The following is a 27,901-nucleotide window of genomic DNA, read 5'->3' as shown; positions in this document are numbered from 1 at the left end:
CATAAACTTTTTGGTGCAAAGGGATATTTTTCATCTAAATTTTCTTTACTTCACTCAAAAATGTAATTCATTGAGGACGTAATATCCCAAGTGTAGAGCTTATTTGGAAAATACTGCGACAGTCAGAAATTTAAATTGCCCATTGGGTTCTGGGGTTTTGTGGATTGTTGTGAGCTACTTTCAGGTGGAGTGATTCAAAGCATTCATTTCTGTGTGGTAATTTCCCCTAAGCACACAGAACGTTTCAGTGACTGTCACTCCCCAGGAGGAAGAAATGGAGTTCCTGTACAATGAGAACACGGTTAAAGAAAGTGCCAACGTGACAGACCGCTGGGTCCTATCCTGCATGCAGTCGCTGGTTGGGTTCTTTGAGACCGAAATGGCAGGTATGACTCTAGGGCCGGATATAAGGACTCTTTTCTTTCTGATTGCCCTTTTGATGCTTAACTGTGTTTCTCTATAAACATAGAGAAAGTTTTATAGGCAATTTGAGAGATACAGAACAGGAGACAAGTAATTGTTTCTTTTAATCTCTCAGGTATGGTTTTGTTAAGGCTTATTGTAGAAATGTGCTCAGCCTCACCCTGCCCGCCCCGGGTACCATTGCGGACCTGTGGCCTTCTGTGGCTTCAGTGGTTCAGAACCCACCCCCACCACCTTTTCCGGTGGCAGGTGCTGCCTGAAGTCCTCAAGCTGCAGTTTCTTTCTGTGGAAAGTGCCTAGAGGCGTCATTATGAGGCTCAAACCAAGATCGAGTGCCTAGAGTAGCCGGAAGATAGTAGATGTTCAGGTAGTATTTGTTAACACGCATTTTTACTTATTTTTAGTCTGCTTTAATCATTAAGTAAGTAGTCCCTGTTTGGTCTAGAAAAATTAGGAAATACAGAAAAATAATAATGAGGCAGATATTTTCCCATATTTCTGTTACCTAACAGCAACGAATTGGGTCTTAGACACAGGTGGGGAGAGTAGCTTATGTCGGTTTCCTGGAGGTAGGGGACAGAATAGCTACAAGTCTGAGAGAGAAATTCCAGAAACTACTAAAGTAGGATACCTGACATGGGTCTGACAAAGTCGGTGGGCAGAGGAGGAGAGACGGCTCTGCTGCGCATGCCCTGGCAAGTTTAACCTGCCCCCCCAATGCCCTGCCGTTCGTGCAGGCATATGGCCTCCTTGGTGCCCCAGCACCTGGCACAGAAGGATTCCGCCCCATCCCTCGAGGCCTGCGCCCACCCACTGAACATGTATCATTAAGGATCAGGTGACTATCAAGCTGTTGGACAAATTGACATAAGTGAAGATGGAAATGAATGTGTAAGGCAGAGCTCAGTGCACACCCCAGGACACCTGCTCGAAGCCATGTCCCTCCTGAGTGATAGGAAACAAGCCTGGGGACTGTCTTTGGGCAGCACCTGAGCTCGGGCCTGTCTCCTGGGAAGCACATATGGCTGAGCACAGGAGATGAACAGCAGCCAACTCTTTACCTTCAGCCCCTCACAGACAGGGTTCTGAAGACCAGAGGGTCTGCAGTTCCCGTCAGGGACCCCACAGCGCATGGTACTGCTGTGCTGTGATGGTTCTGTGTGCCCTCCAAGGGTTGACACCTAGGCACAGGGAACTCTAGCCTCTGAGAAGGCGAGGGGTGTAGTGAACCCTAGAAATCACTTACTCCTCTTCCCTTCAGACTAGGCCTCCGCTTGCCATGTCGCCTCTCCGGGAGTGAGTGGCCACTAGCACCTCAGCCCTGGTCTTTGTGAGCCGCGCTCTGCCCTTGGCAGCTTCTCGTTGTGGTTACCAGTTTTTTATTTGGGGGTGGGGGAAGGGCAGAGACGGGGGGAGAGAGAATCCCAAGCAGGTTCCAGAGCCCCACACAGACCTTGAACTTACAAACCGCAAGATCATGACCTGAGCAGAAATCAAGAGTCAGATGCTTAACCGGCTGAGCCACCGAGGCGCCCCGTGGTTACCAGTTTAGACCAGAGGCCTCGTTAACATTTACTGAACACTCTCATTGATATAAGTTGTATTTACTTGTAATTGTTGGTCTTATTCTTGCTTTTGGTGTGTATTTTTGTACAGTGTGGAGTATCCATTAAGGGGAGGTGAACAGGAAAACCCTAACTATAGGCCCATGCCTCAAACATGGCTGGCTGAGCACCCTCACCATTCCATTTGCCCTCGGAATTCCTTGGGAGCTCTCCTGTCTTTCTCCTCTTACAGCCTCCTCTGCGGTCTTTCCTGGACGTTTGTGGCCTCCAGGAAGCCTGTTCCACTGGGGATTTGGGCCAGGCATCCTCTGTAGGGGGCTGGCTCTGCACTGTAGGACGGTGAGCAGCTTCCCCGGGGCCCACCTGCCCAGCTGTGACCGCCAGAGTGTCTCCAGACCTCGGAGCAGAGCGTTCCTGGTTGGAAAGCACTGGCCTGGTGCTGTGCCTCAGCCCCTGACTAGAGCCCTCGGTGCATCTAGCACGACCTAGTGGACGCTCAGGGTAGCACAGTGCAAGGAAGTTGAGCTTTCGTGGTGCCGCCCCACACACAGCACCAGGGAAACGGGCCTCATGGAGCCGTGTGGCGTGCACCTGTGGCCTCCACCGCGGGTCTGGGGGCTCTGTTTCTCTCACTGACAGCGGGAGCTTGTCCTCAGCTCACACAGGGTGGTTCATGTGCCCCTGGACACCCTGACGGCCGTGTGGTGCATCCTTGGTACATGCCATCAGGGCTGTCCCTTTGCTTCTTCCTGTCCCCTTACAGTGCAGGCTGCAGTCGTGGCAGCCCTGGGGTGGCAGGGCAGCCAGCCCTGTCTTGTGTCTGGCCCTTGCCGTACCCCAGATGCTCACCTGTTCTTAACTGCCTGATCGCCTGCTTTCAGCTTACAGGCTCTATACTGTAGTGCCTCGCCTGGTCAAGTTCGTGGATGTCCTAACCAACTGGTACGTCCGGATGAACCGCAGAAGGTTGAAGGTGAGTGCATACAGGCTGCTGCTGACAGATGGATATGAGGGCAGCAACAGTAGAGACACCTGGGCGTAGCCGGAAGAGAAAGGAATGTTTTCAGATGCTCTTGGTTTTTGAAGCTCTTTCTCTTTCTCCTTTTTACGTTGGAAGTTAACTATATTTATCACCATTTGATGGATGGGACTCTGTAAGTTCTAAAAGTCACCTCACATATTTTCAAAACACAGCTAAGGACACGTCATATTGGACAGTCTCAGGGCCATATGAGACTAAGCTGAGCAGAATCTCTTAAAATACAGAAGAAATTCATACAGATACTTGCCAGTGTTTCTGGTATGGCTGTGATCCCAAGAGGGGCCCCTCCTTGGTTCTTCCTCTAGAGGGTCCATTATTTGTTGACAGGACTCTTCCCTGAGCCCGTGGGGGACTTGGCCTCGGTGAAGCCTGCATCCTGTCCCAGGCCCTAAGGCCACACATAGACCATGAGGGCACCTGTGCCTCATCCCATCAGTCTATCTTCAGGTGTGTGAATGATGAAGGCCTGTAACAGAACAGTAATTTCATTTTTGTTCGATAGACCACATACCTATACACACACATCTCGAGGGGCTTAAACTAAACTTTTCACCGTGGTTACTTCTGCATAACTTCGTTATGGTTGACTTCTTTTTTTATAACCTTTGTGTTTTTCCTGCGATGATAGTGTGATTATTTCTTAAATATACAGTGTATACGTTTTTTAAAATATACAGTGTATACGTTTTTTAAAAATGAGAATCTTACCTAAAATTACTTTAAGTTTTCTGTACATGTTTCCGTACGTGGCACCCCATGCCTGCAGGTCCTCCCGTCCACCTGGGCCTCCGAGGTGGAAAATAGCAGGGCCCATGCTGGCCTCCTGTCCCAGGCCCTCTGTCCTGTCGGCGTGCTCTGTGCTCTGCAGGTCGCCTCCCAGTCTGATGCGTGTTCCTTTCTTGTTGACTAGGGCGAAAACGGGGTGGAGGACTGTGTCATGGCCCTGGAGACCTTGTTCAGTGTTCTGCTGTCTCTGTGCAGGCTCATGGTGAGATACTGGACCCAGTTCTGAAATGCCAGCCCCATTGCTGCTGTGTCCTCTGTCTGTGTCTAGTCTGTACCTATCCTCCCAGAAATAGGAATAGAAGCTTTAAAACAACTTGAATCTGTACTTCCTTTTCCAGAATCTTACTAGCTTGTCTGTGTCAGGAGGGGATAAGACACATTCACTTCCTGTTCACACTGGCAGCACATTTCAGGGAGGGTGCTGGCCTCCAGATGGAAAAGCCACTGCTCCCTGTGAGCACACACCCATCTTTACCTGGATTTCTATAAAAACATGATCCTATCAATTAAAATATTCAGTGATACACAAGTGAAAATTCCAGCTTAGGTTCCCAATATCCTATTACCACTTTTCTAGTGTGATGTTACAAGTCTTCTGTTCACTTCCTGAACATTCATCAACAGGAGCCTGCCTAGGACCCATGCCTGACGTCCGACTCACTCACCGTCACCCTAGGGAACATGTCCCCAGTTTACAGATGAGGTTTCTGAGGTGTAGGCACATTCAGTCGTGTGCATATTAATGTGGCCAGGGCTCCTGTTTTATTGCACACCTTCCTCCGGGATGTTTCGGGGCCTCCGGCCGCAACCCTGCTACTGGGCTGCACGGCATCCATCCTGCCAAGTTCAGAAGGAGGCCGTTTCTTTCACACAGTGTGTTCAGTAATCTCATGCCCACTTCTGTGCATGTCCCTGTGTTGTTCTCTAAAGTGTGGAGCTGCTGTTTCCACTCTAACTGAAATCAGTTACTGATGGCTGTGTGTCAGTGATGTGATATCCGATGTCCTCACGCAGGCCCCCTATACACCTTTTCTTACCGAATTGATGTACCAGAATCTAAAGCTGCTGATTGACCCCGGTTCTGTCCAGGACAAGGACACACTCAGCATCCACTACCTCATGCTGCCCCACGTTCGGTAAGAATCAAATACACGTAAGCCTCTCCTGGGTCCAGGAAGGCTCACATGGCGGCCCTGCTCTGCCCCCTCCATGCCCTTTGCCCGCCTGCTAGCCCGCCCACTCCTCAGGCTGTGGAGGGGCTGGAGGGATGTTCAGTGTGGAGGCTCCTGGGGCCGCCCCTTCCTCACTGTGCATGCCTGTCATTTGGGACTGTCTTCTCATGGGGTCCCTCTCACCCCCACCTCTGCCACCAGGGAGGAGCTGATTGACAAGAACACAGAGAGCGCGGTCTCTCGGATGCAGTCTGTGATTGAGCTTGGGCGAGTGATTCGAGACCGCAAAACCATTCCGATAAAGGTTTGACGCTTTGTTTGTATTTTACGTGCACAGGCCTAAATCATTATGCCTTTGGAGCATTTTCTTAGAGAGCTTCCAGCAATGGTATTTTTTTTTTTCTTTTCTGCAACAGGGGTGTGGATGACTTAGTGCCAGATGAGCCTGATCAGTCTGGAACTTGAGATTCAGATTTTAACATTTCATTTTCCTGCAGTTTCAAGGGCTGGCTGCTTGGTAAACTTTCCATTCCTTTCCTCCTAGTATCCTTTGAAAGAAATTGTGGTTATCCACCAGGATCCAGAAGCTCTCAATGAGATCAAATCTCTGGAGAAGTATATCATTGAGGTAAGACCTCTGGCTTGTCTGTTTGGGTCCGAAAAGAATTCCTTCTTTGAGAAGATTATTGTGACTAGTTCTCTTCAGCGAGGTTCACTTTGAATGTATCATTTATCCTTTCCTTTCGTGTGTCAGTACATTCATATGCCAAACCATCCACGGAATGTGACACTTTGCTTATAATCAGCATGCATTTTTGCATTTTTTACAGTGTAATTGTAATTCTTTAAAAGCAGTTCCAAGATCAGTGGATTTTGTTACCTTAGTGGTAATACACTCACTATCTTCATCCACTTATTTTCTCCAGAGTGTTTTGTTAATTAACCCAAAAACCGTTCCATCAAATCATTAAGTAACAGGTGAGCACGCGTTGGTCATGAGCAGCTCAGACTCTAGCACCAAGTATGGGGTGAGTCCCTTCCCGTCCAACGGCTTCTGGGGATGTTCACCAGGGCATCCCCGCCAGGTTGTCGGAGCACTGTGTGCACACACATGTACACACCGTTGACTTTGTGCTAGAGAGGACCACATGTATAGTTTTCAACTTGGTTTTCTCACTTGACAGTTTTTCTTAAAGGACTCCCAAGGTCAGAACCTACAGGCCTCCTTTATTCTTTTAACAACTGGAGAGTGTTTGCTCTCCGCTGCGTCTTTGTTTAAATCACTTTCCCATTGTTGAAAACTCAGGTTTCTGACTACAAAGAAAAGGTATGTGTCTTTGTGCATATGTTAGCGTGTAGACGTGGGTGGGTCCCTGGGAGTGCATTTGGAGTCAGCGTAGACTGTGATGTCAGTTGTCTCCCAGAAAGCTATATTCCACGATGTTTTAAAAATAAATATATTTTTAATTTCAATTTTATGTTTTTACAGGTAATATTTAAATATATTACTGTAGAAAATATTAACTTCTAGATTTGGTTTTGAATTGCTTGAGGATTCTAGACATATATTAGGGACTAAAGAGTTAGATTGTAAATTCTATAACTAATGCTTGCAGATAGGGTTAAAAATAGAGTATATTTAAATAGATTGTCTTAATCACTATGATCAGGTCAAGTAATCCAGTCAGGTATAATGACCTGCCACCTCCATTTCCTGCTGCATTGGTAACCCATAACTAGCACAGTCGAGGCAAGACATGTTACAGTCACCTGATTCTTCAGAAAATTGGTAACCTTCTAGAGCTTTGAGATTGCTCGAGTAAACGTTACTCCTGAGAGGTGAAGTTCATATTTCTAATTCTAGAATCTTATTTAGTTGAGTTTTGCTCAACTGTCTTGAATGATCTGGACAAGAAGGATTTGTAAGTATTATTTATAGAGTTGTACAGCCATTGTAATTTTATAACGTTTTCATCCCCCCAAAGAGACACCCAGTATCCATTAGCATTCACACACCATTCTGCCCTTAGGACCCCACTGTGCCCTGGCAACCACAGGTGTAAGTTTTCTGTCCCTGGGTGTGCTTGCTTGGGATGTTTCCTGTAAGTGGAACCGGACAGTAGGTGGTCTTTTGAGTCTGCCTTCTTTCACTTGGCACCAAGGGTCATTCATGGTATAGGCTGTGGCTGTGATTCGTTCCTTTATTTTGCTAATAATGGTCCGTTGTGTGAATAGACCACATTTTGTTTACCCATCACAGGTGAGGGGCTCTAGGGTGGTTCCACTTTTTGGCAGTTGTGACTTAGGTTACCATGAATATCAAGTTTTTGTGGACACACGTTTTCATCTCCCATGTTTCTGTTTCATCTTGGCTACCAACTATAGGAGTTGAATGTTCGCAAAGTTACACTGTCTACAGATAAAAACAAGTATGGCATTCGCCTAAGGGCAGAACCTGACCACATGGTCCTGGGCAAGCGGCTGAAGGGAGCCTTCAGGGCGGTGATGACAGCCATCAAGCAGCTAAGCAGCGAGGAGCTAGAGCGTTTCCAGGAGACTGGTGGGTGTCTACCCCTGCCGACCCTGTCCATGGCCCTCACCTGATGCGGTCTCTCACCTGGGCTCCTGTTTGACCTGCACTGTTCCAGCCTCTCCTGGTCATAAACATGTTTATTACAAATACTGATAATTTTGGAAAAGAAGAGACTAAAAATGCCCCCTAACCCATCACCCATCCATTTAATGCAGATTGAGTGCCTACTCTCTGCCACTGCTGGAGCAGTATGAAAATTCTGGTTGATTTCCTTCTTGTTACACAGATAGTCATGTAACTGGAGCCTTACAAAATGGAGATGACGCTATAATTTTAAATGTGTTTTTCACTTATATACTTTATGTTTTATTCACCTCTTTATTTTGCACTTCTTACTTTAAGTGTGTTATTAGTCTTTAAAATGTTATTTCAACAATTGCTATAATAATTTTCTTTCATAGGGATATCTGATGTTTTTAACCAGTCTTATTTTTGATTCTTTAGATTGTTTCCCTTCTTTTACTATTCTCAATAATACTGCAGTGAGTATTCTCACATGGAAATATTCCATAGAATTGATTCCGCTGAGCTAGATTTCCAGGTAGAACTTACTGAACCAGATGGGTGGAACCTTCATTACCAGTGAATTCTGCAGATGCTAACGTGACCCCAGAAACTACCCTAGTGAGAGCTGAACCCCCGGTATCAAGTGTCATTGGTACTGTCATTGCTTTTGGAGAAAAAGCATGTAGGTTTTTGGAGGTGTCCAAATGAAGACTAGAATATATTCGAAAGAAAGGATTAAAGTCTATTTTGAGAAAGGGATTTAGCACTGAGGTTTGGAGCTGCTTGTGAGGGACAACTGGGTGAGAACTTCCCATGATTTCTCTGAGATCTCTAGAATTCATAGTTCGGTCTCAGATTTTGGCAAGATTGGAGTTGGACTCATTCAACAAATACTTTCTAAAGCTTTTCCATTTGGTTGGCCCTGGGAACCCAGAATTGAGTAAGACAGACGGTGTCCTTATCCTCATGTGCTGGCCGACATTGAAAATTTGTGGAAATTGTAGTTTTGACAAGTGCTCTGAAGGAAAAGCCTAGGATAATACGAGGAGGTTAGGAAAGGGGACTTAGCCCCTCTCTCCTCTCCTCTGGGGGACCTTCCAGGTGCCCGGGAATTCTCAGCTCTGCCTTGATTAGAATCCTGTGGTCTTACTGTCTGCTCAATGTGCTGCAGCCACCTGAGGGCACAAGGTGTTTGATGGCGAGGGCTCCCTCTGAAGCTGAAAATCGTAAGTGCAGAGGTGTCACAAGAGGAGATTTAAGGACTCAAATCAGATGAGTGGTCATGGAATTCGGGAGAAGTGTCCCTGAAAGTCCCCACATTTTTAGATAAAATTTATAAAGCATAGGAAGCTAGCAAATAAAAGTTGAGTCATAACCAACTTGATTGATTTGTTACATTAACAATCTTTGATCAAACTTCAAATCACAAATCTAAGTTGTGTCAACAGATGGCCAAAATATTTTAAAATTCCTGAAATAAAATTTACTTGATACTAAAGATCTGCAGGTTCCTTTTAAACTACTTTTCAAATGGATTTCTGCACTAACGGGAAGCAAAATGGTTTTCAGAACAGAGTGACGTAAAGTCAGTGCTGACCAAGACCATTGTAGGTGACCACAGCAGGCTTCACCGCAGATGGGCGTTACCGACAGCCGCTGTTCATGTGTCCTGGCTGCCATGGGAGGGTGGTGCCCAGCACTTCCCCCTGCTCACTGTTGGCTTCACGTCACCCTTGCCCTCCTGTCCTCAGCAGGTAGTGGAACACCAGGGTCCTGCAGCCAGTGGGTGGGGGCCTGGGTCCGACTGGACTCTGCAGCCTGTTCTCTTCCATCATGCTGCTGTGTGTTTATGGTGGGGACATGTCACCTTTTGGCATAGGCCTTTGGATCTAGGGGCTTATATACACGGGTAGACGTTGGCGGTGATTTAATTGTCCTCAAGGCAGCTTGGGCAAGTGTAAAGGAAGTCTCTCGCATCCTTGACTGCAACAATGGCATGAGTCAAGAAGACATGATCTCTTGAAGTCTCTGCAGCTTGATGCATCAGGGGGCACCTGGGTGGCTTAGTCATTTAAGCGTCCGACTCTTGATTTGGGCTCAGGTCGTGATCTCACAGTTCGTGAGATTGAGCCCTCTTGGCATTCTCTCTCTCTCTCTCTCTGTCTCTCTCTCTCTCTCTCTGCCCTCCCCCTTCAAAATAAATAAACTTAAAAAAAAATGGCATAATATATTGGTAGCTGGGTGGCGTGAGGAGGAGGCAGGGGGCTGATTAACAGTGGCACCTGCTTCTCCGATAGGGACCATTGTTGTCGAAGGTCATGAGCTGCATGAAGAGGACATCCGCCTCATGTACACCTTTGACCAGACAGCAGGAGGGACAACGCAGTACGAAGCGCACTCAGATGCCCAGGTACTTCTCTTCCCTAGAACATTGCTTTTCCAGAAGAGAGCATAAGACGAGAAAGTATTTACCACCCTGTCCTAACAGCTCTGGCAGCCCGTCCTGGGGTAAGATCGACCAGGCATTCACCTGAGATTTCTCTAGTAAACTCCTCTGTTGTCTCGTCTTAACATGGCATTTCTTTGACGTATATGCAAATAGATATTTTGTGACCTCTGCTGGCAATCGTCGTGAGTGTCAGGTCGTACAAAAATGAGCAAGATGTAACCCCCCCACCCTTCAAGGATCAAGTCAGTCACGGAGACAGAAAAGGAACTCAGTTCTTACTCTTCTGCATGATGAGTTACCTGGTAGAGATGGGCACAGGGATGCCTGGTGGCTCAGTTGGTTAAGCATCCGACTTTGGCTCAGGTCATAATCTCACGGTTCGTGAGTTCCAGCCCTGCATCAGGCTCTGTGCTGCCAGCTCAGGGCTTGGAGCCTGCTTCAGATTCTGTGTCTCCCTCTCTCTCTGCCCCTTCTCTGCTCACGCCTCTCTCTCTCTCTCTCTTTCTCTTTCTCTCTCTCTCTCTCTCAAAAGTAAGTATTAAAAAATTATTTAAAAAAAAAAAAAAGAAAGAAAAGAAATGAGCACAGAGAAGGGCTCTTGCCCAGAGTCTAGCGTGGGGGCGGGTTGGTGTGGGACCTCCTGGAGGGGGACTGGCAGCAGTTTTAGATTTTGGGGTCAGAGCTTCTCTCTTTGCTTCCAACCAGACTTCTCTGGGCAGATGGGTCGTAAGATCTCCAGGGTGGGAGTGGGGGGCTCGCGGGAGGCCCCCTGTATGTAACATGCCCCGTGTAGTGGGGCGGCAAGTACCACTTGAGGAAGGCCAGCCTCTAGCTCCCCATGGGCAGATGGCATGAGGAGCCATCGGGGAAGAAGCTGAGACGAGGGTGGGAGAGTGTGAACACCCTGATGGCGGCCAGCCTGAGGAAGTCACTCAAGGAGGTGGCCTTGTCCTCTGGGATTCTTGACACAGGTTATGTGTCGTGAACCAGGGTGGCCCTGCCCTGACTCCTCCTCATCCATCTCCAGTTCTGCCCTGTAGTGAAGCAAGTTTGTTCACTGATTGAGTTTCCTCAGAAATGTCTTTGGGGCTGGTGCTTGATTTACGAGCGTGCCCCCCTCTGTGCTGGCAACAACATTACATTACTCACATCGTCTTCAACAGCCTCCATGACAGATGGCGTAGGAAGTAGACAAAGTCAGTAAGCAGATGGCAGTTTCTATCCCATCAAGCGTATTGCAGTCCCCTGTAGAAATCACGTCTCAAATCCCCCGGTCCAAAGGACAGCAGGGTTCCTGGCTGAAGAAACGGGGCAGCTCTGGGGCCCTCACCAGCTCGTCCACGGTGTGAGAAGCCATGCGGTCATGTGGGCCGTGACTGTTGACCCCACTCCCTGCAAGGGCGGTCACACAGACAAACAGCAGTTACACAGAGACTCAAGGTTCTCATGTGTCCTGGGAGCAGCACCTGCAGAACAGGAGACGCCAGCCTCTCCTGGCGAGAGGAATGGCTTCTCACAAAGAAGCACCTGAGCCATCCAGATGCTAGTGTAACTTGATCTCTTTTGCTCAGTGGGGTGAATAGTGCTGTGTTACAGACTCCTTATAATTTAATTTACATACAGTTGTGCTGGGTTTGAGAACTATTCTTCCTTATATGCTGTGCACCATCCATTCCTACAGGCTTTGGTTCTCTTAGACGTCACCCCCGAACAGTCCATGGTGGATGAAGGAGTGGCTCGGGAGGTCATCAATCGCATCCAGAAACTTCGCAAAAAGGTCAGTTTGTCACATTAAGTACAAGCAAACTGGGAGTTTTGCATGGTTGGTTTGTTTGTGTTGGTTGTTGGGGAGGACAGGAGAGGCAACTAATGTAAACAGGTAATTGTAATTGAGTAATGAGAATTAGTCCCAGATCTGCAGTGTGTACGTCGTACCCTGTAGGAAACGTGGGCCCTTCCCCTCCCTACTCAGTCACCCCAAACTGCACGTGGCTCTTTTGTTTCTCTGACTAGGAGCATTCAGCCAACCCCCCCCTTCGTGCACTGCTTCCAGTTCTCCAGGGTTTCCACAAAATCCTCTTCTGGATCGGTCGCCCTCCTGACTGGCACCAGACATGACAGCCGGTGTCCAAGGAAGGGCTCCTCGCTCAGGGATACACTGTTGTGTCTGGACTGAGGGGGTGGTTCTCCTCACTAGGGAGCTGGGAGCCAGGACGGGTGCACTGTGCCCATCGCTGGCCCAGTGAGGCAGCCAGGAGCTCCCACCCCACACCCTAACCCTGAGGAGGGGTCTCCTCCACACCCCACCCCTGGCAGAGGCTCCCCCACCCTGACCGCAGCAGGGGGCCCCCACCAGCCCTTAGGCCAGGTGTCTGAGACCTGTGGTCTGGAGTCCAGACCTCAGGAGTCCAGCACGTAACAGGGTGCTCATGAGCTCTGCCTCGGTTCAGAGCTCTGTGAGCACGTTTGCACTCGGTCACTCCTTTGTTTTAGAGGAGGGTTGGGCAGGAGCCTGTGCCCTTCTGTAATGATCCAACATGGGACTGTCAGCCGTGCTCAGCAGCACTGTCCGTTTTGATTAACAAATGCACTTTCTTGTAAATTTTCTGTATGTGCCTTCAGTGCAATCTGGTTCCGACTGATGAAATAACAGTTTACTATAAAGCTAAGTCTGAAGGAAAGTATCTGAATAATGTTATCGAAAGCCACACGGAGTTTATATTTGCCACCATAAAGGCTCCCTTGAAACCATACCCAGTTCCATTATCAGATAACGTCCTTATTCAAGAAAAAACACAGGTGAGTTCTGGGTTCTGCTGAACTGTCAAAAGATACAAGGTTAGATTTTATGTTAAGTTTATGTTGTTATCTGTTGATATTGTGCCCCCAGTAGCAATTGGCACAGTCCTCAGTCCTGATACACTGGATCAGGTCTGGGAGGGGGCGTCCAGAGAGGGAGGGAGGGACTGTTCTCACAGCAGTTCCCTGGGGAAGGTAGCCAGTAGGTGCATGAGGGTTGCCGGGAAATCAGTGGCTGCGTGGGACTGCTTTATCTAAAACTAGAGAAGTTAATATCGTGGATTCTTTGACTGTTAAAAGCAAACAGCAGTTGACTTGTAAAGCAGTTAACTTTGATGGTAGTAGATTGTACATAAAATTATAACTACTTCATTTCCTGTTGGCACATTTTAGATGTAACTATGAAAATGTGAAACCAAGACATGGAAGATATTGGCTATAATTAAGAAATAGGTGATTAATGGAAGAGGAAGGAGTTCCTTTTTGTGTCAGTTATGTATTCAGTCATTTGTCCCTGTCTCATTCCTCCTTTATAGGGGACAGGCTGGGCTGGATGTCACTGTTGTTTCAGTGGATCAAGTTACAAGATAGTTTCATTTTTGGTTTGTATGTTTTTAAGAGAACAAGGTGAAAAGAGAGAAACATGAAGGGAAAAGCGGTAGCTTTTGACTATTTTAGTGGTGGGATTGAGTATGCTGTCAGAATTGTGCAGAGCTCTTGGCGTGAGGAGCAGTTGCTGTGTTAGTTGGTGACACTGTGGTCGGTGCTGCAGTTAGTCACATACTCTCATGTGCTCAGTTAAAGGGATCTGACCTGGAAATTACACTCACCAGAGGATCATCCCCGCCTGGGCCTGCTTGTGCATATGTCAATCTTAACATTTGTACAAATGGCAGAGAGCAAGGTAAGAGTAAATGAATCCTGTGGTTTGTACTTTATTTTTTAGCTAATCCTATGAATGTTTTTTTTTTTTTTTTTTTTTAATATTTATTTGTGAGAGGAGCGGGGAGGGGCAGGGAGAGAGGGAGACACAGAATCCGAAGCTCCAGGCTCTGAGCTGTCAGCACAGAGCCCGACATGGGGCTTGAACCCACAAACTGTGAGATCATGACCTGAGCCAAAGTCAGACACTTAACCGACTGAGCTACCCAGGTACCCCTAAACCTATGAATGTCTTTAAAGCTGTTCTAAGAGAACTAGGAACATCATATAACTTTCTCTTTCTAATTGCCATCAAAATGAATCCACAGAGGTAAACGGTCAGACTTGTACTTCCAGGAAGTAGAGTAGGCATACTTTTCCCTATTCTTCCCACAAAGTACCACCAAATACCCTGGGTGTGATACGTCAGAAGATGCAGACCGATGAGGGACCTTGAGGCCAACAAACTATGGAGAGTTCCCTGGTGTTTCTTTTTGCCTCACGTATCCCAGACTTGGAGCTGAAGAAGTTGGCAACTGGAAATGCCAAGTGCAGACAAAACGTCCCAACAAATGCTGCTTTTTGTAGACAGAGGACCAGGAGGGGTGTAGCCTAGCAAGACAGAAAACTTCTAGACTTCTTCTCTACTGCAGCCAAACACAACAGAAAAAAACTATGGCCCCACTAACACTCAATAGCAGCAAGGGCCAAGTGAGGAGCCTAGACCTTTGCCAGGCTGAGGATCCTCAAGGTCCTGTCGCCACCATGGTGTCAGAAGCCCAAACACTGAGCTGAGACTTTCTCATCCTCCCTGGGCAGCAATAAGCCCCTCTGCCCGGTACTATCACTGAGACCACTGGGCAGTACCAAGGCGTCCATTCCCTCACTACCACCCAGGGCTAATGAGGCTATGTACTCCCACCATCCTGCAAGGGGGTCCGTGAAGGCTGCATGGAGAGCAGTGAGGAAGCACTCATACTCTTAAAGGCCAAGAAGATATCTTTGGGTGGGAACTCTCTCCTCGTGCTCTCCACCCCTGTAGTACTGAGGAGTCCTGACCTTTGTGGCAGTGGAGGCTGAACTAGGCGCCTAGCTTCTCCTCCCACCAGGCAGGAGCAAAGCAGTGCCCCTTTTCCTGCCAGTGTGATGTCAGGCAAAGCAAGCTAAAATAGAAGATTTAAATAAGAACCAGTCTTAATACCTCACACATCCAAGTTTTCATTGAAAATTAGTCATCATGTCAATAACCAGGAAGATCTTAAGCTGAATGAAAAAAGACACATGTGAACACCAAGATGACAGAAATGGTAAAAATTATCTGACAAAGTGTAAAGCAGCCCTGAACACTGTAGGAACAAGTGAAAATTTTAAAACTGATAAATACAAGACTAAAATACAAAACACGGTGGATGGGTTCAATGACAGAATAGAAGGGACGGGAAAGAATCTGTGAACTGGAAGATAGAACAACAGACATTGCCCATTCTGAACAAAAGAAAGGTTTTTTTAATCTGAAAAAAAATGAATAGTCTGAAAGATCTATGGGATATTAATACAAGTTTAATATTCTCCCCCTGAATTCCGGGAGAGTGAGAAGGAAGGACAGCAGTGGAAAAGTATTCAAAGAAATAATGGCTGAAAACTTCTTAAATTTGGCACAACATGTACACCTACAGATTCAAGAAACTGAGAGAAACCTGAATTCTGGGTCAGGCAAAATATCTTTCAAGGTGAAGGGAAAATCAAGACAGTCCCAAGTGAAGGGAAGCTAAAAGAATTTGTTGCTAGCATGATCTATCCTAAAAGAATAAGTAGAGGAAATTCTTAAAACAGAAAGAAAATGACAAGAAACGTAGGGACATCAGGAGAGAAGAAAGAACAATAGAAAGAGTCAAAATATAGATAAATTCAACAAACTTTCCTCCTTGATTTTTCTAAATTATTTGATGGCTATAACAAAACTGACCTCTCAGTGTATACACAAGAATATTTAAGAGAATTAAAAGTAGGGAAGAGCAGACTGATAGAAAGGGAGGTCAGATTCCTGTGTTTCCCTCAAGCTGGTCATACACTGACACTAGTGGTCCAGCATTTGTGTGTACATGAGATACTGCCTGGTGCAACCACTGAAAAAGCCTATTCCTAGAGACACATACAAAAACACGACAGAAATAAAAATGGAATTCTAGAATGTGTTCGTATAACCCACAGGAAGCTTAGGAAAAAAAAAAAAAGAACAAGTGGAAAGCAGAAAATTAAAACGAAGGGCTTAAGCTAACATCAATAACTACACTAAATGGAGGGGGTGGGAAGTGACAGGGCACTGGCTGGCTTAGTCGACGAAGCATGTGACTCTCAATCTCCAGGTCGTGAGTTCAAGCCCTGCATTGGGCATAGAGTTTACTTTGAAAAATAATAAAGGGTCACCTGGGTGTCTTAGTTGGTTAAGCATCTGACTTCAGCTCAGGTCATGATCTCAGAGTTTGTAAGATCGAGCCTCACTCTAGGCTCTGCACTGACAGCACAGAGCCTGCTTGGGTTTCTCTCTCTCTCTCCCCCACTCTCTCTGCCCTTCCCCCACACACTGTCTCAAAGAAATAAACTTTAAAAATAATAATAATAATTACACTAAATGTAAATAGTTCTAAATAGACCAGTTAATAGAAATTTGCAGACTTATAAAAAACTACCAGCTATGTGCTGTATATAAGGAAGTATTCAAATATAACAATATAAGTAAGTTGAAAGTAAAAGGATAAAAAAAGATCTGCCACACAGACGTTAATCAAAGAAAGCAAAAACGTCAGTGTTCATTTCAACAAAGTTGACTTCATAGCAAAGAAAGTCACCGGTGACATAAATAATGATACAGATGTCAATCCACAGGGAAAACATAATGATCTCAAATGTGGACGCACCCAGTAGAGCTGCACATCACAAGAAAGAAAACTGATAGGCCTTAAAAGAGGATGAGAGGGGCGCCTGGGTGGCGCAGTCGGTTAAGCATCCGACTTCAGCCAGGTCACGATCTCGCGGTCCGTGAGTTCGAGCCCCGCGTCAGGCTCCGGGCTGATGGCTCGGAGCCTGGAGCCTGTTTCCGATTCTGTGTCTCCCTCTCTCTCTGCCCCTCCCCCGTTCATGCTCTGTCTCTCTCTGTCCCAAAAATAAACATTGAAAAAAAAAAAAAATAAATTAAAAAAAAAAAATAAAAAAAAAAGAGGATGAGAAAATTCATAGTTACAGTTTGAAAATTGAATATATACCTCTTTCAACAAATGATAGAACTGCTAGACAGAAAACCAGAATCTAATCAGCATTAATGGAACAGCTCACCCAACAGCAGTGGAATGCATGTCCTGCTCAGACTCCTACAGGACATTTACTATGGGATGGACCATCGTGTGGGCCAGAAAACAGACCTCAACACATTTCAGGATTGAAATTGTATAGAGTATGTTCTCATGGGCAATCAAACGGTAAATCAGTAACAGGGAGGTGAAAGCAAAATCTCCACACACTGAAAACTAAACAACGTTTTTTAAAATAATCCATAATTTGGAAAAAATGTGTCAAGGGAAAAAAACACATAAAACTGAGTGAAAGGGAAAATACAACATTTCAAAATATGTGACTGCAGGTAATTTGTATCTCTAAAGACTCACATCAAAAAAAATGTTTCAGGGACCTGGGTGGCTAAGTCAGTTAATTATCCGACTTCAGCTCAGGTCATGATCTCACAGTTCACGAGTTCAAGCCCCCGCATGGGGCTCTGTGCTGCCAGCTCAGAGCCTGGAGCCTTCTTCAGATTCTGTGGCTCCCTCTCTCTCTACCCCTCCCCCACTCACATTGTGTGTGTGTGTGTGTGTCTCCTCTCTGAAAAATAAAACATTTAAAAAAAATTATTTTTAACTCTCAAGAAAGTTTGATTGTCTAGTTGAGTCTAAAACCATCACTGAGAGTGTTTGGACAGTGCAGATGTACATCAGAAAGTGGAATACTATATACCAATTAAAAGTAATGAAATATATCTATAAACTTTTCTATTCTCCCAAAAATATATTTTTTAATTTTTTTAACATTTATTTTTGCAAGACAGAGACAAGTGTGAGTGGGAAAGGGGCAGAGAGAGAGGGAGACAGATTCAGAAGCAGGCTCCAGGCTCTGAGCTGTCAGCACAGAGCCCGACACAGGGCTTGAACTCATGAACCGTGAGATCATGACCTGAGCAGAAGTCAGTAGCTTAACTGACTGAGCCACCCAGGCACCCCCCAAAAATATTTTTAATGAAATAAGCAAGTTTCACAGTTATACAATGGGGTAGCATTCTGTATGAATTTACTTATATGTTAAATGTAAAAACAACAAAAAAAAAGAAAGCAACCAAGCCAATAAAGTAGAACAGAAACAGACTCACTGTTGCCAGAAGCACGCTTGGTTACCATTAAGAGGGGCTAGGGGACAGGTGGAGTCGTTGAAGGGGGTTAGGAGATACAGACTTGCAGTTGTTAAGATCCCTGAGTCCCAAGGATTTGAGGTACAGTTGGTAATGTTGTGATAACTGTGTAGGGATCATTTCATAACAGGGCACCTGGCTAGCTTAGTCATTAGGGCATGCAACTCTTTCTCAGGGTTGTGAGTTTGAGCCCCACATTGAGTGTAGAGATTACTTAAAAAATACATCAATCAGTCTACACATTGTTAAAAAAAAAATAATTCTCTGTGATGTGTACCTGAAGCTAAGAATATCGCATGTCAACTATACATCACCACTCATTGTTTATAGGTAAAAATGGGCTTGAGAAACAAAGTTCATAGTAAGTTTGTCTTAGAAAAGAGAGGAAGGGTGTCTGAGGAGAAAAAAAGAAATTTTCTTTTAAAAAAAAGAAATCAGACCCAAATGCTTTTTCCAGAGAATTCAATCAGACTTGAAAAAACTAACACCAATTCTATGGATTCTTCCAGAAAATAAAAGAAGAAACACCAACTCACTTTATTAAAGTAGTATTGACACTAAGACCAGATATAGACACACCAAAAAAAAAAACCCAAAAAACAAAAAAACTGTAGACTGATACTTCTCATGAATATAAAGTTCTTCCGGGAAAAAAAAAAAAAAAAAACTGTGAGAAAAATAGGGAGAACTCCATCAACTTGGTAATGGGCATGTATGAATAAACCTGCAGGTAACATTACACTTAAAGGGAAGAGACAATGTTTTTTACCCAAGATCAGGATACCCGTTCTCACTGCTCTTACTCAGCATTGCACAGGAAGTTGGCAAGAAAAGGCTACAGATCAGAAGGGAAGAAATAAAACTGACCTGAGATGAAGAGAACATGACTGTCTACATAGAAAATCCCAAGTAGTCTACAGATTGATATGTGTCCTGGTTCGCCCATCAGCACCATCACCAGCTAGTGCCAGGATGGCCATGTGTACTTTTGGGCCTGTGATGATGGCCCCCAAACTGCTATTCAAGTTCTGTGATGTGTGGCACGTAGCTGGTCCATTGCTGCCGACATTCTGGCTCTCTCAGTGGAGACCGTCTGTGATTCCTGTGGAAGGAGGTGGTCAGACAGGCAGCAGATGTGCGTTGTGATGTCAACAAGGCCAGGGTTCTGTGTTGCTTTCAGTCCCAGGGAGCAATGGAATGAGCAGTGACCAGACATATGGGGCCACTCCCAGTGCTGCCCCTTTTTGGGCCGAGTGGCCGAACAACTGAGAAGAAAAGCTCCCAACTCCAACAAGAGTGTTTTTTCCCGGCACCTTTACCACCACCTGCCTTCACATGATGTGCTATGGTGTGTCCTTTACTCTCTGGCTGAAAGCACTCACATTGCAAGAAAAAAACTACAAGTGATCTTTAAATTTATTATTTTAAAGTATTTTTGGTGTTGTATATGCCTTTTGGGTTTGTATATTAATTGGTGCATTTTGTTTCTGGGTAATTGAATAAAATTATATTGCTTATAAAAAATAAAATTCATCACATTCACAAGATATGACAAACATAACAAAAATCAATTTAATTTTTGTACACTAACAATGAACACATGGAGAATGAATTTTAAAGTGTAGTACCATTTACAGTCTCTCAAAAAAGAGAGACTTAAGTGGAAATCTAATAAAACACGCACAGGACTTATATGCCCAAATCTACAAATTACTGATGAAAACAGAGAGATGTGTCATGTTCGCAGATTGGAACATTCGATATGGTAAACCCATCAGTTCTCCCCAAATTAATACACATGTTTAACTGAATTCCTGTCAAACCTCAACAGTGTTTTTTGGTAGACAAAATTATAAAACCTACCTGGAAAGAGAAAGGAAATAAATAGCTAATACAATTTTACAGACTGTGAATAGCATAAAAGGAATCACTCTACCCCATTTCAAGACTTACTGAAGACCATGTGGTGAGAGCATAGCGGAGACACTGATCCATGTCCCAGATGGGAGACCAGAAGTACACCCACACATGGGGGCCAGAGGATTTTTGAGAAAGGAGCAAAAGCAGTTCATTGAGGCATCTTTTCTACATGTGGCACCAAGGCAGACGGAGGCCTGGACCCGCGCCCACAGCGCATACCGACCAACTGAGAATGGAGCATGGGCGTAAACGTAAAAACCAGTAGGAGAAAATCTTGAGAATTCAGGACAAGGTAAAGAGTTCATAGAAGTGACACCGAAAGTCCAATCCATAAAAGGAAAAAAATTGAGAAATTGAGCTTCCTCAGAATTCAGAATTCTGCTTTGTGAGAGATCCTGTGAGAGGGTAGCAAACCTGAGCTACAGCAGTGGACCCTTGCAGACCACCTCCACCTGCAGTGTGCCCAGAGGGGAAGCAGTCCTCTCATGGTTTAAAGAGATCCAGCTGGAAGATGGGAAAACACACGAGCAGACGTTCACTGGAAATGATCTACAGATGACGTGTTTTCCTGGACTTTTCATTCAAATTTAACTATTCTTTTCCTTCAGTTTTACTTGTATTTGTGGTTCTTTAGGTGGAGTATTGCTTCTGGAAAATCCAAAAGGCGACAACAGGCTGGACCTTTTAAAGCTGAAGAGTGTCATTACTAGCATTTTTGGTGTAAAAAATACAGAGCTGGCTGTCCTCCATGGTGAAACAGGTATGTGGAAACTCCTCTGACCCGAGGTGGGTGTTTGGTATCGGTTCTGCTCCACAGCCGTGCCTTCCCCCCGAGTCTGAGTCGACCAAGGGCCCCTCGGCAGACGGAACCTCCCATCCTGCCTGCTCCCCATCGGCCACAGGCTGGGGTCTGGGCTTCAGAGGTCTGTGCTGTACATGGACTTTATTAAGTGTGGTGTCTGTGTCTTGCTAGACCCAGATTCTCAATAATACAAACCTAAAAGGAGACGTGTTGAAGTTCTTACCCTGCATGCCCCAAACGTGACCTTTGGAAATAGGGTTGTTGCCAGTGTGCTTAGATACTAGCAGTGTCACCATGAGAGGGCGTGTGAGCCCCGGGAGCACACGGGACAGAGTGAGGGAAGATGCAGGCAGAGCTGGACTTGGAGAACTGCAAGCCAAGAAACAGCACAGCTCAGCTGGCCGAGAGCCTCCAGGAGCTGGGCGAGGATGGGGAGACACCTGCAAGCTTCAGAGGGAGCAGGGCCCTCGGGACACCTTGGCATCTCCGTCTAGGACAGGAGACAGAGGCTTCTGTTGTGATTCGCAGCAGCAACCACCGGAGACTCTGCAAGAGTCGGGATGCTCTTTCTCAGGACTTGTAAATGGCCTAAAAGAGGAGATCTGGATGGCCAGCTGAGGGGACTGGCGGGCCTCATCAGTCGGGACCTCAGCGAGGTCCTGCTGCGCATGCGCCACCAGCTTGGCGGGGACCGGGGCAGGTTCACAATATCAGATGCCCTCATCCTCTGTCCCCGGTCCCGGGGAGTCATGGGAGCCACAAGCGTGGGTCTAGAGTGGAGGCCATGCAGACTGCAGGTGGGGCTGGACATGCCCATCGAGGACTTGCCCCCGCCGCTTTCCCACACACCACGTCCACCCGTCACCAGTCATGGCCTCCAGCGCTGTCCAGCTGTGTTTCCAGCCCTAAACACTGTTTAATTTTAGGTGAAATCTCTGTGTTCTGTGTGTCTTGCTATTTTTCACATATGTCCATGAGTCAAATACTTTTTCTTCTGACTATAATTAGCATTTTTAATATAAGGCTTTTTTCACAGTGAAGTTTAGGATTCTGATGTAGAACATTTTAAGAAGAGCTGTAACAAAAAATACCAAAAGGGAAAAAAACGATTTTGCCTTATATTTTTAAGTTATTACTGTATGCCATTTAATTTGCAACGTTAAGATTTCTTACTGTTTGCATGTCATTTACACCTGATTTTATAGAGAAGGCAAGGTCCTTTGATAAAGCAAGGTTAAGTGGAAACATCACTGCAAAGATATAGGATGGTTGAATAATTAAGTAGGAAAAGGTGAATGACTTCAGCTCTGAACTGTGTACCCCTGAAAGAATAACTTGTTGTCTCTATTTTTGTTATTTTTAGAAATACGAAACCAAACTGACTTACTGAGTCTTAGTGGAAAAACACTCCGCGTGGCAGCAGGCTCTGCTCCCGCCGTGGTGGACGGCCCCGGCTCCGCCCTCTGCCGCTACATCAACCTGCAGCTCCTGAACTCAGGCCCGCAAGGTAAGCCTCCCCAGCCGCGAACCCCTGGGGAGGCGGGTCGGGGGCGCTGGGCGTCAGGGTTCCTTCCACTTGCCATATCTCACGTGGTGCTGTGTAGCGTGCGCCCCAGCTGCTCCGGGGGGCACACTCAGGCTTGTGTCTCTGTGTTATGTGGAAACACCTACAGCCAGCTTGGTCAGCAGATAAGGTAAACTGGTAGGTCAACATCGCAGCTACATGAAGCAGAATTAAGTACTAAGGCTCTTAAATTTTTTCTTTTCCTGGGAAGTGTTCTGAAAACTGTTGTTCATGCATTGGTCTGCAGACTGGATGGATGCTTATTTTTCCTTGATATTTTGGGGCCCCCATTGTGCACATTTGTTTCCAGAGTGTCCCTTCCCCAACTACGGATTTTTATGTCCAAGGGCGTTTCCTTTCCCTCTGGGAGGCGGTGTGGGCTGCCTACACACTGGATGCCTCCCCCCAGGACACCGCTGGCTCTTGGAGCCTCTGCTCTGCACAGGGTTCAGCAGCCGGGGGGGTGGGGGGGGGGGGTTGGTTCTCAGGAACTCACCCAGTACTCGTTTCTTCCATAGAGTGTGTGAAGGGAACCGTGGGCACGCTCCTGCTGGAAAACCCCCCTGGGCAGAACGGACTCACCCACCAGGGCCTCCTGTATGAAGCAGCCAAGGTGTTTGGCCTTCGCAGCAGGAAGCTCAAGTTGTTTCTGAATGAGGCTCAGACAGATGGTGAGGACACGTGTACACAGATGGTGCAGCACTGGCTACACTTCCTTCACTTCTGTTCTTCTTTTGTTGAGAGTGGTGTTTTTTAATGTTTGTTTTTGAGAGAGAGCGCGCACAAGTGGGGGAGGGGCGGAGAGAGAGAATCCCAAGCAGGCTCTGCACCATCAGCACAGAGCCCGGTGCAGGGCTCAAGCCCACCACCCGTGAGATCATGACTTGAGCTGAAACCGAGAGTCGCACACCCAACTGGCTGAGCCCCCCAGGCTGCTCCTCGATTTTTGAAGCCACTTCCCAGCACAGCCCGGCTACTCACTGTTCTGCCTCAGCCTTCACTCCCTCGTCAGCCAGATTTGAGCAGAAAAGCTTTTCTTTCTTTAAGAATTGAAAGCTTGGGGTCTTTTCCGGACTTATCTGTGCATGCATCCCGGCCTGGGCATGCATGTGGCTGGCTAAGTTATGCGGTACTCGTTGTCCAAGGGCATGCTATCCTCAACTCTCCTCCCCGGTGTTGAGCCCTCTGTTGTGTCCTGCAGCCACAGTCTTGGGCCCCCGGCAGCTGTGGGGATTTTGTTTGCCTGAGTGTTTAAAAGCGATGCTTATGCTTTTCCACCCTGCGTGAGCTCCAGGTCAGACAAACCAGAGACAGGCACCTTCTGGGAGCCCTGGAGGTGCCTCCTAATCAGGTTCGGACAAACACCTGCTCTGTTCCTCCTGGGACCATGGGACCTTGGGCTGCTGTGTTCAAGTGCACCGCCAGCCAGTGGGGGCAGGGCGCCAAGCACAAGTGTGACAGCACAGGTCTGCCTATGCTTGCAGGTTGCCTTTTTCTTGATTCAGCATTCATGTGGTTGTAGTCAACGTTTGGTTGTTTCTAGAGTTCTAACAACGTTGGTTCTGTTTGTGATGTTTCTGAGGAAGTTCCGTGTAAGGAAGCGTTTCTCTAGATCTTAGGGGACGCTGTCAGCCCAGGCCCATCTAAACTCCATTACTTGGGGCCCCAGTCGTGCATGAGGGCCAGAGTCTCATGGGAACGTGCTGTGTCCGTCCCCACCCTCCTGAAGTTGGGATGTCCGCAGCGCTGCGTCTCAGGAGGCTCCATGGGACAGTCTGGTCTTTGCCTCCCCAGCTTCTGCTGGTTTCAGGTGTCCTTGATTGTGACCCCATCACTCTGACCTCTGCCTCTGTGGCCAGGGTGCCTCCTACTCTTGTATGTTCCACAATTTCCAGAAACTGGAACATGGGCATATCTTTTGGAAGGCCCGTTTTTAAACCCACTACATTCTCTTTTTTTTTTTTTTTTTTTTTTAATTTTTTTTTTTTTTTCAACGTTTATTTATTTTTGGGACAGAGAGAGACAGAGCATGAACGGGGGAGGGGCAGAGAGAGAGGGAGACACAGAATCGGAAACAGGCTCCAGGCTCCGAGCCATCAGCCCAGAGCCCGACGCGGGGCTCGAACTCACGGACCGCGAGATCGTGACCTGGCTAAAGTCGGACGCTTAACCGACTGCGCCACCCAGGCGCCCCCCACTACATTCTCTTAACCGTCTTCTGGGTGGTGAAGTATCTGCTGCCATGGGTTCCTGATTCTGGCCCCAGGTTTTGGGGGGGCCTGGGGTTCCTGAACTTCCCAGTCTGTGCACACCCCAGGCTTTTTTTGTTTCGCTTCGGTAGCCATTTAGTGCCAAAAGCTGTAGGTCACCAGGACCTCCAGGAAACCTTAATGTTCAGGTACCTCTTGGGATCCATGATTTTTGGCCTCTGGATTTCCCTCATGTTCTTCCCTTGCTTGGCTACTTTTTTTTTAATTAATGTTTTATGTTACACTTTCAAATTTTCTGCTACATCGTTAGAAATTAAAGTCTCTCTTGCAGCTGCTCCTGTCTGTAACCAGGCACAGCCGTGCCCCTCACATCAGTGCCTCAGCCTGTTGGTCTCCACTGGCGGGGTCTCCTCCCACGACGATGTCCACATTCAGAGCCCCCACGGTGACATTTACAGGCTGCCCAGCCATCAGCAGCTCCTTTCACGGCTCTCATATGTGGTTTGGTGGGAAAGGCCAGCTTCCTGGTCTGTTCAGCATGGGTGAAACTTCCTTGTCCCCGCATCTGCAGGCCACCAAGTGCAGCCGAGCCATAGACGTGACAAGGTGTCATTGTCTCTGGTTCGGTGCAGGTGCAGGCACCTGGCCCACGTAACCAGGGCAGAAGCACATTTGTGTGAATCAGGCCCTGACATTACCACCTCTGACAGGGTGGGCCTCGCCTGTGCCCCCACTGCCTCCTCCCTGTGCCATGAGGCTGGTGGCCACACCAAACTCAAGAGACCTTGAAGGCTGAGTGACCCAAGACCACTGAGAAGCCTGGGGCTCTTTCCAGCCCAGTGTCTCTGCCCATCCTGTATCCCCAGCCACATTTCATTGTGCTGTTCCTCTCGAAATCATTTTTCATAAAGTAGTAATAATTCAGTAAATTAGAAGGATCACGGGATGCCTTACAGTTTTAGAAACTCACGGATGGCTTCCTGCTTGTTCCACTAGGTGCTCACTGTCCTCTCCAGGTCCTGTCATGATCTGTCTATAAAGGAGGCAGCTCCGAGGGTAATTTCCAGAATCCCTGCTTGTCCTGGCAGAGAAAGGTGGTCCTACCCTTTGAATCCAGATCTGCTAGAAGCAAAATGCACCCCAGGGGGCAAAGAGTGTTTCTAGTGTTTCTTTACTCTCTCTCTTCTCTCTCTTCTCTCTCTCTCTCTCTCTCTCTCTCTCTCTCTCTCTCTCTCTCTCTCTCTGGGCTTTTATCTATTCAGTGTGTTTTTATCAGTTACATTTGTTTTATACTTTTAGATACTCAGAGTTTTTGTCTTTGGCTATATTGGCTCCTATATTCCTTGACATCAGCCTTCAGTCTCTGGTAACTGTGTTCTGGCTTTGAAAGATGTTAGGGGCTTATTGCACCCTTATACTTCCCCAGACTTGGACACAGCAGTTCCCCCTCTGTTAATATTTAGAGACCATGAATCTGGGTCCAGCTAGGCATGGCTTCTAAGCCTTCTCTGTGGAGAAGGCTTATACTTCCCCAGACCTGGACACAGCAGTTCCCCCTCTGTTAATATTTAGAGACCATGAATCTGGGTCCAGCTAGGCATGGCTTCTAAACCTTCTCTGTGGAGAAGGCTTATACTTCCCCAGACCTGGACACAGCAGTTCCCCCTCTGTTAATATTTAGAGACCATGAATCTGGGTCCAGCTAGGCTTGGCTTCTAAGCCTTCTCTGTGGTCGTAGGAAATACCTGTTTGGGTCAGGGTGTGCACACGTCTGGGCTGGTGTGCCAGGCTGGTTAGGTTGAGGGAGTCCCCCAGAAGGTCCGCCCAAGACTTCTCACCCCAGCTGTGGGGAGTCTGGGGCCTTCGACAAACTCTGGAAAAGGCCACACGAGACCACTGTCACTTCTGCCACCAATTGTAAGTTCAGAGGATTTCCCAAAATCACCCTTGGCCTTGATAATTTGCTAGCAGGACTCACAGAACTCACTGGCACCTATTGCACGTAGAACCACATTTGATGTAGGAAGAGAATAAAAGCTAGAACCAGGCAAAGGAAGAAGTACAGAGTGCCTAATCTGGGAGGTTTCCAGACATGGGGCTTCTGGTTGCCCTCTCCCAAAGGGGCCGTGAGCAGTGTGACCTCCTCCAGGCCCCAATGCGTGACAGTGGATTACCACCAGGGAAGCTCCCCAAACCTGGGGCCAGATTTATAGTGAGGCTTCATTACATGGGCCTCACGGGTTTGTTGCCCACGTGGCTGCTCTGTCTCAGGTGATACCACGTGACCTAAATCGTGTGGCTGGTCTTTCTGGTACCGCTGGCTCCGCCCTGAGTCACCTTATTAGCAGAAACTATCAGGTGTGTTCAGGGCCCCCCAGAATTAACAAAACACTCCTGTCGCTCAGGAAGTTCCAAGGGCTCAGAGGTTCCCTCAGGAGCTGGGACAGAGGTCAGACCTCTGAGGGTGAGGCCAGATTTCTTCACACAAGCAGTCAGCGTTTTTAAAATATTCATACAGAATAGGTAGAAAACTTATTTTATTTAAATCTTCTTTCCATTCTAGAAATTACAGAAGAAATCCCCATGAAGACTTTGAACATGAAGACTGTGTATGTTTCTGTGTTACCGACAACGGCAGACATCTGACCTTCCTTATCGATGTGGCTGAGTCAGCCTCCCCCCACCACATGGCTGTCCCCTGCACACACACACTGAGCATATCCCTCCAGGTGCATACGTCATGTGCTGCGTCTGGTCTGAAACTGAACTGGGGTCGATCCATCAGGTGACTTGGAACGTCGTCCGGTAATGCTCACACTTGGCCTTGGGCACCTTCGCGGTCATGCTGGGGGGGTGTCACCTCCACACCACAGAGCTCGCTTCTGCGCTTACAGAAGGGGTCTATTGGCGTAGTCTATACATATCATTCTGTGGCCTTTCAGAACTTGTTTGAGGGGCGCCTGGGTGGCGCAGTCGGTTAAGCGTCCGACTTCAGCCAGGTCACGATCTCGCGGTCCGGGAGTTCGAGCCCCGCGTCAGGCTCTGGGCTGATGGCTCAGAGCCTGGAGCCTGTTTCCGATTCTGTGTCTCCCTCTCTCTCTGCCCCTCGCCCGTTCATGCTCTGTCTCTCTCTGTCCCAAAAATAAATAAACGTTGAAAAAAAAAAATTAAAAAAAAAAAAAAAAAAAAAAAAAAA

General features: G+C 47.0%; 1 protein-coding gene across 1 annotated transcript in view; it reads left to right on the top strand.

Annotated features, from left to right (window-relative positions):
• The window catches only part of IARS1 (isoleucyl-tRNA synthetase 1), a 68,827-nt gene extending 41,168 nt beyond the window's left edge, over positions 1–27,659 (top strand). Inside the window, exons 20-34 of the mRNA XM_030292973.2 lie at positions 266–386; positions 2,870–2,961; positions 3,941–4,018; positions 4,831–4,952; positions 5,190–5,292; positions 5,533–5,616; positions 7,374–7,548; positions 9,885–9,997; positions 11,718–11,813; positions 12,659–12,835; positions 13,634–13,739; positions 20,764–20,889; positions 22,295–22,438; positions 23,014–23,166; positions 27,269–27,659. Coding sequence (XP_030148833.1) covers positions 266–386; positions 2,870–2,961; positions 3,941–4,018; positions 4,831–4,952; positions 5,190–5,292; positions 5,533–5,616; positions 7,374–7,548; positions 9,885–9,997; positions 11,718–11,813; positions 12,659–12,835; positions 13,634–13,739; positions 20,764–20,889; positions 22,295–22,438; positions 23,014–23,166; positions 27,269–27,351 — 1,773 coding nt within the window. The 3' untranslated portion in view covers positions 27,352–27,659. The remainder of the gene's footprint in view (positions 1–265; positions 387–2,869; positions 2,962–3,940; positions 4,019–4,830; positions 4,953–5,189; positions 5,293–5,532; positions 5,617–7,373; positions 7,549–9,884; positions 9,998–11,717; positions 11,814–12,658; positions 12,836–13,633; positions 13,740–20,763; positions 20,890–22,294; positions 22,439–23,013; positions 23,167–27,268) is intronic.
• The last annotated feature ends 242 nt before the right edge of the window (positions 27,660–27,901 follow it).

This window comes from Lynx canadensis, chromosome D4 (genome assembly GCF_007474595.2).
Source record: "Lynx canadensis isolate LIC74 chromosome D4, mLynCan4.pri.v2, whole genome shotgun sequence".
Classification (NCBI taxonomy): domain Eukaryota; kingdom Metazoa; phylum Chordata; class Mammalia; order Carnivora; family Felidae; genus Lynx; species Lynx canadensis.
The sequence above is the reverse complement of the archived record's forward strand: the minus strand, read 5'-3'. Positions and strand labels throughout refer to the sequence as shown.